Source organism: Parambassis ranga, chromosome 20 (assembly GCF_900634625.1).
Source record: "Parambassis ranga chromosome 20, fParRan2.1, whole genome shotgun sequence".
Taxonomy (NCBI): domain Eukaryota; kingdom Metazoa; phylum Chordata; class Actinopteri; family Ambassidae; genus Parambassis; species Parambassis ranga.
The window spans coordinates 12,048,110-12,062,966 of NC_041040.1; the positions used below are offsets into that span (position 1 = coordinate 12,048,110).

The 14,857-nt window shown below is 41.1% G+C and overlaps 1 protein-coding gene across 10 annotated transcripts in view; it reads right to left on the reverse strand.

Annotated features, from left to right (window-relative positions):
- Positions 1-14,857, reverse strand: part of atp8a2 (ATPase phospholipid transporting 8A2) — a 40,014-nt gene that overhangs the window by 6,932 nt on the left and 18,225 nt on the right. For all 10 annotated transcript variants that reach the window (XM_028433289.1, XM_028433288.1, XM_028433292.1 and 7 more), the window contains 8 exons: positions 8,498-8,670; positions 4,525-4,708; positions 3,516-3,626; positions 2,291-2,365; positions 1,799-1,921; positions 1,300-1,378; positions 1,153-1,214; positions 644-700 (listed from right to left, as the gene is read on the reverse strand). In XM_028433289.1, coding sequence (XP_028289090.1) covers positions 644-700; positions 1,153-1,214; positions 1,300-1,378; positions 1,799-1,921; positions 2,291-2,365; positions 3,516-3,626; positions 4,525-4,708; positions 8,498-8,670 — 864 coding nt within the window. The remainder of the gene's footprint in view (positions 1-643; positions 701-1,152; positions 1,215-1,299; positions 1,379-1,798; positions 1,922-2,290; positions 2,366-3,515; positions 3,627-4,524; positions 4,709-8,497; positions 8,671-14,857) is intronic.

Below are 14,857 nucleotides of genomic sequence, written 5' to 3' on the forward strand. Positions count from 1 at the left end.
TTTTCTGCTATATAATAATATATAACCGTTAACAGCAACACTATAGAGGAGTGTAAAAACATATTTCTCATGACTGGGTGAGGACATCTGGGGTCCATCTATGTTAAATTAAATCTGTTTCGCTCTAATATTGTATTTTCTATTCATCTAACAGATGTTAATCTCACTGTTTTCTGGTCTGTTTTTCTCCTTTGCTCTGCCTCGACTGAGCAGCCATGATTTCAATTTATTTCCTGGAGCTTTAATCTCTTAAAGCCTATGTAATAGTTCTTGCAACTGTTTCACCATAAATGCAGTTGTTTGACTTGAATGATTCGAAAGAAACGTTATCTGGACATTCTTAGACTCTTTTTTGTAAATGGAGGCTAGAAAAAAGGAAAAAAGGAAACTACGTATGAACTGGCTGGATGAAAAAGGTGCAAGTGACTGCAGTTTGAGGAACCTCTAAAACCTGCACCACAAGACCAAAGTACACCACATCTTTCCCCATGCCTTCCTGAATGTGGAGCATTTAGACTAAGACATATGAAAACCTTTCAGTGAAATCCTGACAGAAAAGCCCCCCCCTCTCTTTATTTATCAACTGTTGAGTAAAATATGGCACATGTGGTGTGGTGTATTAAGAGTGTGTTAATGTTCCTACCCTGGTCCAAGCGGTGGTCTCCATTCCAGCTTTCAGACACACTGTAACTACAACATACTGTGCAAACACACACAAACACACAGACACACACAGATGAGTGGGTGGGCAAATAAAAATAACAGAGAAACTGGATTAGTTCACTGGCAACCGTGGAGATAATAAACATTATTTTTATATAGTAAACTCAGCAATGTCTGTTAAAATACTGCAGCCCCCCACGGCCCCATGTAGTCTACACATATACACACACAACAAATAAGCACAACAGACATGCACATGAGACTCTAGGGAGTAAAATGATAGCAAAAGTGTTAGGTGGAGAAGTGTATAGAGAGAAGAGGTGGGTAAATGTGGAGAGGAGACAGACAGACTGGCTAGATGAGACTAGATTTGACTGGAGACTCATGGGGGGGGGGGCTCTGAGGAAGCAGCACAGAGCCAGCGTGTACACAAATATACAAATCTGCTGGCCAAAAGACACATAAAAATTACAAAAGCAATGTGCTTACTGTGTAGACCATATTTCCCACAAACAGGTAGTCATTCCCCTGACCGTTACTGAAAGGAGAGTCTGTGGGGAAATTACAGACAGAGGCCTCAGCATGAAGTGTCAAGAAACAGACTTTTTCAAACAATTATGTGAAAAAGTCACTTACCGTGCTCTAACATTTTAAGTGGAAACCAAAAGAGAATAATTGAATGAATCAGTGCATTGATACAGTGTCCCCAAAACACCTGAAAGATGGAAGGAGACACAGAAAGGGGGGGGGGTGGAAAACGTCAGTGCAATCCACTGCCAAAGCACATGCACCCGCACACATGAAAACATACAAAAACAGCAATTTCTTACAGCAACACACAACTTCTGTGTTCACGCCATCAAAAGTGCCCTCCTGTACCGTACACACACACGCAGTAGGTTGAGTTGCTGGTGTATTCCTCTAAAATGAAAGACTTCCTTATTCTAGCACTATGAATCTCATTACGGGTTGCCATGGGAACACCACAGTCTCCATGCCACCCTTGTTTACCCGCTCAAGTCCCAAACAAATATCTCAAAGAGCCACAAGTTCAAGGTAGAGAACAAAAATGACAGATTTAGCTTTCATTTAAGATACTAATGTGTGTATGGACAGCAAGTGTGTGAGCATGTACCTTGGTGTTGAAGCCCTCGGCATTCTGGGTTATTCGGTAGAGCTGTGGGAAGCGCAGCATGTTCTGTTGGCTGCACGGCCGGTCAAAAATTCCCAAAGTGAAAGGAGGCAGTGCAGTAAATATCTGCAGTAAACAGGAGATATACAACACATGCAGCCATTAAAACACATAATGACACCTGTACCCATGTGCTTCAACTGGCTGGATAATTAGTGAGCGTATCAGGCTGACAGCAATATGCTTTAAACAAGAAGAGCCTAAAGGCTTATGTTGTCAGATGTAAAGTACACACTTATACATACATTATACATTCAAACATCTCTGGCATGCGGAAAGAGCAGTGATAAGAAGACAAAGTGGGTGAGACTGATCGGTAGAGAAAGATAGGTAGAGAGTGTAAGGCATCAATCAATGTTAACTAAGTGAAAGTGGGAGGAGACGAGTGGAAAAATGTGTGACATAGTTTTAGAGGGACTGAGGGTACATACTCACCACATTGTAGAGCCCAATACACCAGCGCTCAAAAAGGATCTGCCCAGAGAAGCCATTCACAAAGGCGAACCAGAGCTGGGACACAAAAAGAGGGATGAGAGGGGATGAGAGGAACAATAGCGGAGGGTAAAACTGCTTTAGGAAGGCATCGATAGTAGAAACAGCAGGGAGAAATTTAAAACTTAACTTAAATTATCTGTGCAGAAAAAAGGAACATGGGGCAATGTTGCATTAAGATTTTTACATTTTTAAAAAATCCAAATATTATAAGCTTAATTTAATACCAGGCAAAGGCAAGAAACAAAAATACTTCATGCAGGTTTGGCTTTTTTCTACAGAAGTTAACTGAAACACAGTTAGGTTAAATGCGACTTTGGCCTCAGGTAAACCTCCATTAATGCCATAATACACACATGGCAGACGCGGGCTGATCCGGGAGCTAGATAGAGAAAATGTTTGAGGCCACTGATGGGAGTTGTGGCATTCCTGGGGCATACAGTAGACCATACAGCCTGAGGGTGAGGTCAGATACACAAAAACACACATGCCCATCCCCCTTGTTCTGTCTCCACTAAGTGGACAGAGACCGTCTCGTCTCTAACCTTTGGCCTAGAGCAATCTGCTGGAAGCCAATTATGTGAGATAATCATGGAAACACGCACACACACAGGCACAGGGTGGTGGTGTGAGTGGGACAGTGGACTACGGGCGGTGGCTCCCATGAGGACCTGCACCTGCTGGCATCCTTAATGTCAGACAAGAGGGGAATGAGCACAGCTGACAACTGCTCCTCATAACCAGGAGGCCAGGGTGCACACTGAAACAGTAGTCATGTTTCTATCATTACTAAGGACAATGCACTGAATCAACAATAAAGACTTCCCCAAGTCCTTATCGTAATGATTTACATTATGGAAACTTTTTGTGTCCCAAGAAGGGAAGGAGGTCACCATAATTCATGTCCCGACAGCAGAGGTAATACAACTACACACACACACACAGCAGTCACCCTTTGGAGCCAAGGTCTCGTCACTGCTGATCTAAACACACTTTTTCACAAGCATATGTTTGGATGTGTGTGCAAGGGAGACAGAAAGCAGACACCAGAAGGGCACCTCGTCCATCACTGTCAGCCCTGTCGACAAACAGCTGCGAAACGTCTCTGTTAATGTAACTGCGTGTGTGTATGTGTGTGTAAAACGGTGTGTGTTAGTGAAGCTCTTACCTCTATTATGTAGAGAACCACATTCTTATAGAAACAGTAGAGGATGCACTTGGTGACACGATTGTAACTCCATGCCCCATGGACCAGGAGAAGCTTCTCTAAGTAGGAGAACTATTTAGAGAAGAAGACGGTGGACAAAGAGAGAAACATTTCTTTATTAGAAACATAAGAGTAAAAATAAGAAATAAAGAGAAACCACTTTGTACATCAAGAATGTGACTGGGAGAGGAGAGAGTTCAGGCAAGAGGAGGCTCGCTGATAGATAAGATAACACAAGTTGTGCAAGAAGCCTGGGGGCAGCAAGACAGAAGACACAAATGGTGAAAGCAAGAGTGTGTTTGTGTGAGAAGCAGCCTCAGAAAAACATAACTCCACTGTAATTAGGAGATGAAAAGACAGTTTTGCATGTACTCATAATAAGAGGAAACCACTAGTTACAATAGAGACGTCTGTGTTGGTAATAGTTCAATATTAAACTGAGCCTACCTTATTAAATACTATCATACTGTATCAAACAGCTGCTTTTCATTGTCATCATTATAGGTCGTGGTCACTCCTAAAACACACCCATATCACACAAATCTCACAGGAGTCAGAAGATAGCTTTATAACAGCTAATGCCAGGAAACATCAAGCTAATGGTGGCGTAGCATTGATGCAAGTGCACAAGTGATATTTACAAGAATATCTTTATTTATTTTGATGTATTGTATTTATAATGTGGATCATATCATGATTGAACAGTTGAGCAGAGTTAGCAACCTTTTGTTTGTGCAGTTTGAAATGATTCTGAATGAAGCCTATTGTTGTAAAATCATAACATGATACTAAATTCTCCTTCTTCTTGAAGGAGGGTTAAAGATTAGGATGACCTAAACAGTGTGTAGAATTCAGTGCCTTGCCTAAGGCCACATCTGAGCGGTGGCCCACTAACATACATCCCATTTGTGCATGACCCTTCCCATAATAGACAGCCCTCTGTGTGTCTCCATGTTATTTCTGTACCCACCTGTGCTATAGAGTAGTCAGAAGAGTTGGTGGCTTGCATGCCTTCGTTGCCGCTGATCCCCACTCCAACGTGAGCGGTCTGAATCATCCCGACGTCGTTTGCACCGTCGCCTATTGCCAGCGTGATGGCTTTCACGTGTTTCTTCACCATATCCACAATTTCTGACTTCTGCAGCGGAGACACTCTGCAGAGAAGTTGTAGAGATGGGTAGTTGACGTTAGGCTGTCAGCAGCAGGAGAATTTCAGGGGGCAGGAAAGATTAAAGAATTAAAGCAGGAGATCAAGAAATAAATACACCAGCATTAGGACAGAAGAATAAACCTTGGAAACTACGAGTGGGAAACAGTTGAAAGAGAAATAGAAGGAGACAAATGAGAGGCTGGCAGTAACATATACACACTGCAGCGCTTTGTTTAGTCCTGTTCCGTATTATTAGGTATTATTAGGAAACAATGAATCACTGTTCCGCTAATAAGAATCTGTGTAGCTTCCTTTTGATATGTTCATACATTTTGGGGCTTGCAGAGATCTGAGTGTGCCTGAGAGTGTGTGTATGTGTTCAGGGAGCTTTCAGTGGTACTCCACCCTCTTGACCTGTATCGCTGATCCCCTGTCTCTAACCGGTTCTGTCTCCTCACAGACAATGGAGACCTTGGCAGGCTCGATTACAGACACATCCCTTAGGGCCACAGGAAGAGGATAGTGACATGTCATGCTGAATTTGTTTCTGTATTGAAAGCATATTTTTTTCATTTTATGGTGAAGTGTACTGCGTCTGTGGCCAAATGATACAAATCCATCCAATGGAATGAATCTTGATCTCTGTTGTTCTGGTTTACTGTTTGTACTAAACAAGGTTTAAATGTGGTTTTGTCCAAATAATTCTGTGTCTTCCCTCAAGTTTAAGAGCAACTTATTCCTGACCAATATGATTAATGCCAAACTATTTGGGTTGTTTTAGCCAATGTAAAATTAATATTCTTCAAAGAAACTAAACCTCTCTCATTCAGTAGTCAGCTGTTCTGCATCTTGCCCATTGTATCCATTTTATGAACAGTCACAGTGTGGAAGCTTTTTATTGCATCTTGCCAAAGAATGCATACACAATAAGAGGGGTTTAAGGCATACCACCATGTCTTCAGGAAGCATTTGTATAGTTCAAAGAAAGGTACATCATATCAGGGGAATGATCAGATATTTTTGCTTGTGATCTTAAGAGGTTGTGTGGCGAAATAAAACCAAGCCCCACACACTGTTTACATTCTTGAAAGTTACATTCTGCACAGAGCCACTCAGACTGAATTTTTCTTTATCTAAAACATCCTCTTTTTAATGGAGGAGGTGTTTCTGCAGTGAATTACTCACATCCAGCTTTTTACCTGCAAACTGTACAGGCGGAACAAATGTGTCTCTACAGGAGAACACATGGGGCTGGGATTAAAGCAGTACAACAAAGTTTGTTGTGTTTCTCATAGTACAACTTTAGATGCATTTGTAAAGTGTGAAACAATAACATAGAATATGTGATAAAATGTGTTTGTATCTACATTAATCATATCATTTGGAGAAAAACAATACAGGAGCTAACGGAGTGATGGAGCTACTTTCCTCACTCTAGTTTTATCAGTAGCAGAACGTAGCTATTGGCTGCTTTATTATCATTATCTCAAATCCAGATATTAAATATTTAGAATACATTTCCCTAATTATAGTAATTACCTAAGCCTAGGTGATGCATTATGTGGCAATAATTTTAGTATCAACACTGGACTTACAGTGTGGCCGATACTCTAAACATGGAGGAGGAGTCACAGGCACAATGGCTGTTTGTATGTCAGGCACAAGTCTGACTTTTTGTGTTCAGAACAAGCAGTGCATCTCCAGCATGTTCGTCAGTGCTGTGATAACTATATTATATAAATGTAATTATATGGAGCTGCAAAGCAATCACGTGCAAATGAAAACAAAAGGATGCTTTCATAAAAATATTAAAAAAATGAAATTATGAGCAGATGACCCTTGAAACACACAAACATATCTGACTGGAGCCCACAAGTCGTAAAAGATGGTTTATCTTCTATGAATATGTAAGCAACGGGATCATGTCCCAGTCAAGATAAAGTCACAGACCTGGGTGGTCTGCATAGTATTCATATGTAGCATGAGTAAAATTGGACAAATTTGCACACACACACACACACACACACACACACACACACCTCACACCTCCCTACCACAGGATATTTGCAGGGAAACACTGAGAGAGACATGGACACACTCCTGAAGGAAGGGATGATCCTCTTTGTTTTTCATCTTTCTCATTCTAAATGATGTCTGCTTTTACTTCTCTTGGCCTCTAAACACAAATGTCTCTTCATCTCTCTCATCTCGCTCTCTCTCTACCTTTCCTCTAAACTCTTCTAACAGTGACTAGGATTGTGTAAAGTGGAGTTAGAAAGATGAAAGGCTCCCAGTGCTCTTTACGGTGGAGCTGAGCAGAAAATAAGCAGCTGCTAAGTCCTCCTATAAACAAACGCACAGTGAAGTCAGGAACCCATGCGTACGAGTGCACTCGACTCTGCCTCCCGAGACACAGACAAACACACACACACATTCCCATACTTTGAAACGTCACACATACAGTAGGTGAGAAACTCTCGTAGACAACTTTTTAGAGTCAAAGGTATGTATTTTTTACAGGCATCTCATTAACAGTGTAGTGCTCTGGCTGTACATACCCAGTCATTAAAGAAATCACTTAGAGCATTGGTTCCCAGAAAAGGGTTCAGGACCTCCCAAGGGGTCATAAGATAAATTCGAGATGATTACAGGGAAAGGGAACAATGCAAAATTAAATGTGCTGTAATTTTTCTCTAATCTTTGTTTTTATTGTGATATCCTGTTTGGTTTTATTCTTTATATATTTTAAAGAGTCTAACCACCTCAACTGTTTGAAGTGTGTAAAGTTCTTAAATGAGACATTGCTTTGTATTATAGGTTCACATGACCAAAATGGTTGGGAACCACACAGGAAATAACTCATCTAAAACTGGAGAAAGTAGGAATGTGCTTCAACTAATGCTGGTGCAGGTGACTCTGGTTTGGCAGGAATTAATGTTAAATGCCAAGCCCTTGCTGGGGAAAGGAGGGAGATGCACAGAGAGAGGGAAGGATGTGAAGAGTGAAGGATACGGGAGAGGAAGCTGGAGGCTGTTTGCAGGGCCTGTGAGACCTGAGTCCGGATATGGCTTGGATATGCAAGGGAGAGTCAATTACGTCCCTCCTGGCTACACAGGCGTGCGCGCCACCGCACACACACACACACACACACACAGTAACACAAAAACACACACACACAAAAGACAAGTGATGGCTGTTTTTTTTAAAGCCCCACAGCTGTTGCTGCATGGAACGTGACCAAAAAAGGGAACCTGCAGTAAACATTTGCACTTTGCATTAATGGAAATGTAGAATGCCAACGAGTGTGTGTGTGTGTGTGTGTGTGTGTAGGTGCCCATTTCAAGGGTACTTGAATCATGACATTGACATTTCCAATGCAATGAAGTGTATTACATTACTTCTGCAGTGTAACCAGCCAGGCTTTTATCACCCTCATTCATGTGCTGACCGCGGGCAACCAGCAACCTTTACAAACTTACATGCACGCACGCACACTCAGAGGAGGGACTGTACTTCGGCTCACACACTGACTTTTTCTTGTCTTGATCACTCTCATATGTACACACACAAAGAGAGTGAGCTTTTTTTAATCAAGTGTATCCAGCTGCAAATTTGCCTACATCATTAAATGTTGGGAAAATGTGGGGGTTAAAAATGCAACAACACTCAAGTTAGATTTACACCCCTCTGTTTTCAGACAGACAGCATGAGCCTTTACCGCAAAGGAATAAAAAAATACTGTACAGATAACCTATAGTAACCAATGTCTGCTTATGTATGTTTAAATACATACCGGCAGCAGATGACTGCTTTGCAGGACAGGGCCAAGTCAAGAAATGCCTGGCGGAGCTCAAAGGAGAGGGCGTACTTCAGAGTCTGGCCATCAATGATCAGTGCCAGGTCATTTTCTTTCCTTAGAGAGTCACCCAGGGATGAACAGTGAGCTGTCAGTGTGGCACGAGTAGCCTGCAAGACAACACGGGAGGTAGGTTAATATTTTTCTATTAAAAAACAAAGACAAAATACGCTCTTCACCTCACAGACTGGTTTCACACACATCTTATGGTTTACAGAAAAGAATCTGACCTCTAACCCTGAAGTTGGCCACTTAGCCATCATCCTTACCAATTAAAACTTTAAATCTGAACCAGAAAATGATTCTCCCTGGCAGGGGACCTTTAGAGTGACATTTTTCAGGTTTTACGTTTGTTTTGAGATATTGTATCCTCACAAAGTGGTGAAAATGCAAATCACACACATCAAAACACACAGACCAATCTGCTGAAAGGTCAAAACCACTGGAAGTAAATGGAAGACATCTGCTCCTGGTTGCACAGCCTGCTTTCATCTAAGGAAACAATTTGCTCCTGTGTACACCAAACAATTAAGAATGCCAATATAAAGTTCACAGTTGCTCTAGACGTCCTGAGATACATGTTCTACCAAAACTTAAATCTGTTCTCCACAAAAGCAGCAACATGTCACAGCGGGTGAAAATAAGCAATGGAGAGATAATGACAAACACAACCACAGGAAAAAAGGTAGGAAAGATAAATGAGCTAAACTAATGTTGTGGCGGGAGGGAAAAAAAGCATCATTCACAGAAAAGTGTGTGCGTGTTTGTGTAGATGCCAGCTCGCCTTCAGGGCAGTAGTTTGGGGCAGTTTTGATGGAGCTCTGGATAATAGAGGAACAAGGATTAATAGAGAAAATAAACATCCCACAGAGATGTAATGAATTCCATGTGAAGAAGCAGACAAGCTGCAAGTTTACCCCCAGCCCCAAAACAACCACACAAAACCAGACATGTACACACCTACAGTCTTTGTTTCCGCTCATTTAAATCATAACTTAAACCATGTTACCTGTACTTTTAAACTCTTCCGTTATATTGATTACAACAAAAAATAAATGAACTTTTATCTTGCAATTCTACATTGTCTTTAAACACTTATTTCCATTAAAAAGATTTTGATTGATTCAAATCTAGACCAGATGGAACAAAAATGTTTTGGGACAGTTTTGATAGCTGTAGGTGGAATTCAACTTATTCACATAGTAAATAAGGAATGACGTGAAACGAAATGACCTAGAACAAGAACTGTTTGTGGAAGCACGGAAACAGAGGAAGTACAATTAAACACAAAGCAAGCAGCTGCACAAGACCAAACAAGACACAAATTGAGACACAAAATTGCACCAACATTTAAAAATATGGCGCCGTCAAGAATCTGTCCAGTCTCTCTCTCTCTGTGGGTTATTGGCGACTGACCTGAGAGAATTCAGTGACCCACAGAGAGGTGACCCCTCTGGCTGCCAATCAGCATGTTCAGCAAGAGACAACACAGCAAGAGCACGCATGCACGCACACACTCACACATACATGAACACATGTGGAACACAATCACATGAGCGATGCAGCTTCTCTTCTTCTTGCCAAAAAGTGATGCACACATGCATACCCTCCATACACAACTGTCCCTCCTCTTCCCAAAAATTCCCTGCTCTTGTTTTTTCAGCCTGAGGCTGTGTGTTTTTCTTTGTATGCCGGAATTCCTGTTTGCATTCACCTTTTCCCCCAAACAGAGGAAAGGAAAACAAAAACATAATGAAAGGATTAAAGGAGATTACAGGTTGTCAGAGTTCTGAAACTCAAAGGGGCTATGTGTGTGTGTATGTGAATGTGCATGTGAGAGGAGTAAAACATGTTTACATATCTAAGTGTATGTTGGCATGTAATGCACAGGGTGGATGCATGTGTGAGAAATAGGAATATGAACTGAAGCCTCCGCTGTATAATAAGCAGTTAACTACATGTTTTGAAGTCTTGAGGAACTTTTTATATTTGATTCAAACTAAACATGAGCAAATTTATAATGGGGACAATCAATTTAATATTTAATCAAGGGAAATACAATATCCGTAACTAACATAATTTATTAATAGAATGACGATGATGAAGAAACAAAAAAGTCATATACATGCAGCGAGGTGCTACCACCACAGTAACTTGTCACAGCATGTCCAGTCAAAGCTTTAGCATCAGTTTAGACGACCTGAGATAACGACCAGGCTAAGCCTCCAGAAAGCTGCAGAAGATTAAAACGTAACCAAGGTGTGTGCAGTAGTTAGCTCTTGAAGCTGAAATGCAGCCACCTGCAGTGCAGCAAGCCCAGACCCTGCTGTATCCTCCTGAACAAAGAGCATAGTCGCAACATAAAAAAAATGGCTCACTATAATCACTTTCACAAAGGAAAAAAACATGAGACAAGACAGGGAAATGTATTACTATGTAGTTTCACACGCTAAATTACCGGCTATTTTTGGAGAGCACAGAGGGAAAAAAGGGGTTTTTTGAAAGCACCGCTCGAAGTATGACAGCCCTCATTAGCAAACTTTTTTAGGTTCCAAACTAAATGTTTATTTTTCATATGCATCTGGCCTTGAAGGAAGTAGAAACTCCTAAACACAAAACACACACATAAGCACACACTTTGTAGATCGTGTTCACAGGCCCTTCAGCATGGAATTTTATCAGGTTTATATTTGGATCAGAAAATACACAGGGTATGGAAGCAGTTTGAGATATCACAGGTCACCTTCTCTCATTGCATACTTTACCATAAAATGCATAAGCACACCTCTCTGTTGCTCTCACATATGATCCATTCCAGGCAAACTGCTCCAGAGAAGGCCCAATCAATTATGCCATCATGATAAATGTGATAAATGCACATGGGCAGACTAAAAACACTAAGAAAGATTAATAGTATGAGTAAAAGAGTGAGGGTGGAAGACCGGAGGCAATGAGTCTGAACCAGACATGAGGAGAGGCTGAGAGAATAGAAGGCAGAGAAAGGCATGTTCATTTTTGCAGTGTTGATTCTATCGCCACTGAGATTTAATATACCGTTTAATTATCAGACTGTGCATCTGTACAAACACCCACATCTTCTGCTGCCTGAGCCAGAAACAGGCAGACATATGGACTTTAACAGCAAGAGATCTGTTTTTTTTTGTTTGTTTTTTTTAAAACCATTCGAAAATAGAAAAAAATACCAGAACAATGAAGCATGCAAGTTGAGGCACTAAAAAAAAGTATAGCCTATGTGTGGGTGTGTGTGCGTGCGTACGCGTGTGCACGCAAAAAAATGATTAATGAGCAGAAGAAAGACATTGTTTGTCTAAGACTTGTACTGCGGGTGGTGTGACGAGGACTGAGACATTGTGGGAAAGTAAGACGAAATGGATATTCAATACTGTCCAGCTGATCACGACGATCATGTGCCACTTGGGCAAACAGTGTCATCTATGTGTCAGACAGAAATAAAAAGGCAAAGAAGACACTCCGATGTGTTCTTCAGTTTTGACTACAGAATGAGACAGCATAAAGATTTGTGTCAGTCTGTGTGTGGCAAGTGATCTGAAGGTGACAGATGGCGCTTGTCACAGCTTCAGTGGTCACAAACCGTTTACCCAGGAGGCATTGCTCACAAGGTTTGTTTTGATGAGGAGCACCAAAAGGAGATCACATTACCACTCGCTCATCAGCCTCACATGGCTCAGCCAACTCTACACCCACGTCTCTCTCTTTCCCCGTTTCCAGACTGTCTATCTCATACATGAAGTACAACAATCACTTCCCCTGCTTTACTCACAAACACACTCTTGTGTTTCCACAAAGATAAACACACATATTTTGTTGCTCGTTCCTGCTCCTCCTGATTCCCTGTATGACAAGCACACATGTTTTCTGTCATTCAGTATACAGGGTGTGTGGTCGCTTCCTGCAAATAGAGAGTCTGCTGACAGATGTGGAGGTAACAGTGTGAAGGAGACACGGAAATGAGAATGGGCTTGTCTGGAAAAGGAGGGGGGGAGCTGCATCTGCTGTCTGAGGCAAACTGCAAAATCCACTGCACGGATCAGCCTTCACACTGATAACGGCACAGAGCGAGGTGAGGGACACATTTCTGAAAACCAGAGGATAGAGGGCAACGCTGCACATTTTGATAAGCAGCTTCTGTTTCCACTCACATGAAGGTTATACTTTCAAACAGGTCCACATGCATAAAGAAGTTCAGCTGCTGTGAGATATTTTAAGTGTAAGATAAGTGTCACACTGCAGCCGGTGTGGTTTTCATCTACATCAGTCATAACCAGAACACTTTGAAGCTGTCTGATAGACAAGCATGACTGACACTACATGCACGCAACAATGTCTGTTCTCCTACAAACATCACCAAATTTAAACATCAATTAGTAGAGTTATTATTAAGATGTTTATGGTAGCCATAAACAGCAACACAGAAGTATGTCACTCTGTATCATGCAGCAAACTGACATAAACAACCTACATGCTACAGTGTACGATAGATCAGAGACCTAGGTCCGGTCCTTTTTGTTTCATACCAAGCAGCTGTTCCTCTGAACTCTCTCCAGCCTCCCTGCAATAACTACATACATGAATTATAGGGACTATGACCCCCCTCCTTTATGAAAGAGCATCTTGAAACAAACAAAATACATGAAAACCTGGGCCAGCTACAGAAGTTGGAACATTTAAAAACCAGTTCAAGTACACACCAGCAGGGTGGATGGTCCCCATGAGATTGAACTAAGGCCAGGCTGTCCAGCTGAAACATGGATTCCATACCAAGTTGTTTGAAGTTGCCTCCTATGTTAGTGCACTGTATGGAAAGTTTTTGTCTGTATTTGGCGTAAGAAAAATCTAAAACTGCTTGTTCACATCTTAAGAATAAATCCAGTCACAGTGAGTGTTTTTCTTTTAAAAATAACTACTGTACATGCCACCCTTAATTTCCCTACATCTCATTGCCAATCACTTTCATTCAACACTTGATTTGTCTGCAAATTGCATTATTTAAAAAACATTTCCACCACAGTCCATTCTTTTGACAGCAGCTCTCATCGACAGCAAACATCATTCATGGTTAAAGTCTGCCTCATTTCAAGTCACTCATCTGTAGATTTGAGTGACATACAGTTGTTTTCTGCCTGAAAGTAGTTCCAATGAAAAGAAAGTTTTTTCTCCTGACATATAGATGCAAAAAATACACAGACCATCTGAAAACAAAAGCTTTTGCTTACTGAATCTTAGGTTTATGTTCAACCTTTGTTGATCATCTACAAGACAACGAGCTTAAAATTCACTGTAGTTGCAATTATGGCTTATAGACAAACATTTCAAATAACTGTTTCCCCCAAATGTTTTATCCCCTAAATTGACCATACAGTGATGCAACATTTAGCTGTATGTGGCCAAACATGGTAGAGGGACTGCTAAAAATAAAGCTTCCAAACCATATTAGGATCCATTTACACTGATAACTGTATTGACTTGGATCCCATGTGATCCAATTGTATAGGCAGTTCTCAGTCTGAAGAAGCCTTATTGCCTTGACATTAAATGTTCACCCTGTCTAATTCAATTTACTCGGTGTCTAAGTGGCCCTGCACGCCGTCTGGCTTTTGACAAGCAAAGCAAGGAATTTCCAGATACCTTTTTTAATCTGTGAAAATTTACAACCACTTGGATCAAGCTGATTATTCTGTAGACTGTAGATAAAAATACTAGCATATCATCATCTGCACAATGACTTATATGAAGCCACAAAATGATGAATGTAATTCCCATTAAGGTTTAATTCACACTTTGGGCCTACAAACCGACACTGACACACATGCCCATAAATAAATAAACACAAGCCTACACAGTTTAAGCCTAAGATTTATGAGCCATAATCTCCCACATCTCCCATATAAACAAACTGTAAAAATGAACACACTGTGATAGTGTGGTCACACCTGAAGGAGTCTGAGAGACTGTGCGAAAGACATATGACAGAGACACATGACAGTAATCAAGTCACTTAGATAAAGCAGTCACACTAGAGGCCTGAATGCATGAACATATGATAAATGGAGTAAAGAATCTAATCTTTAGATGAAGAAGGTCTCAGATCTCAGTCTAACCTGGGACAAAAATAGAGTGAACACACATGATCTGTACAGTCTGCCTACATTTAGCTATAAACTGGTTAGGTAAAGAGTGAGGTTATGTATGGACACGAAGAGCACTATGTGAAATAGACAGAGAGAAGTGATAGTTTAATGCTCGTCTCTTTTCATG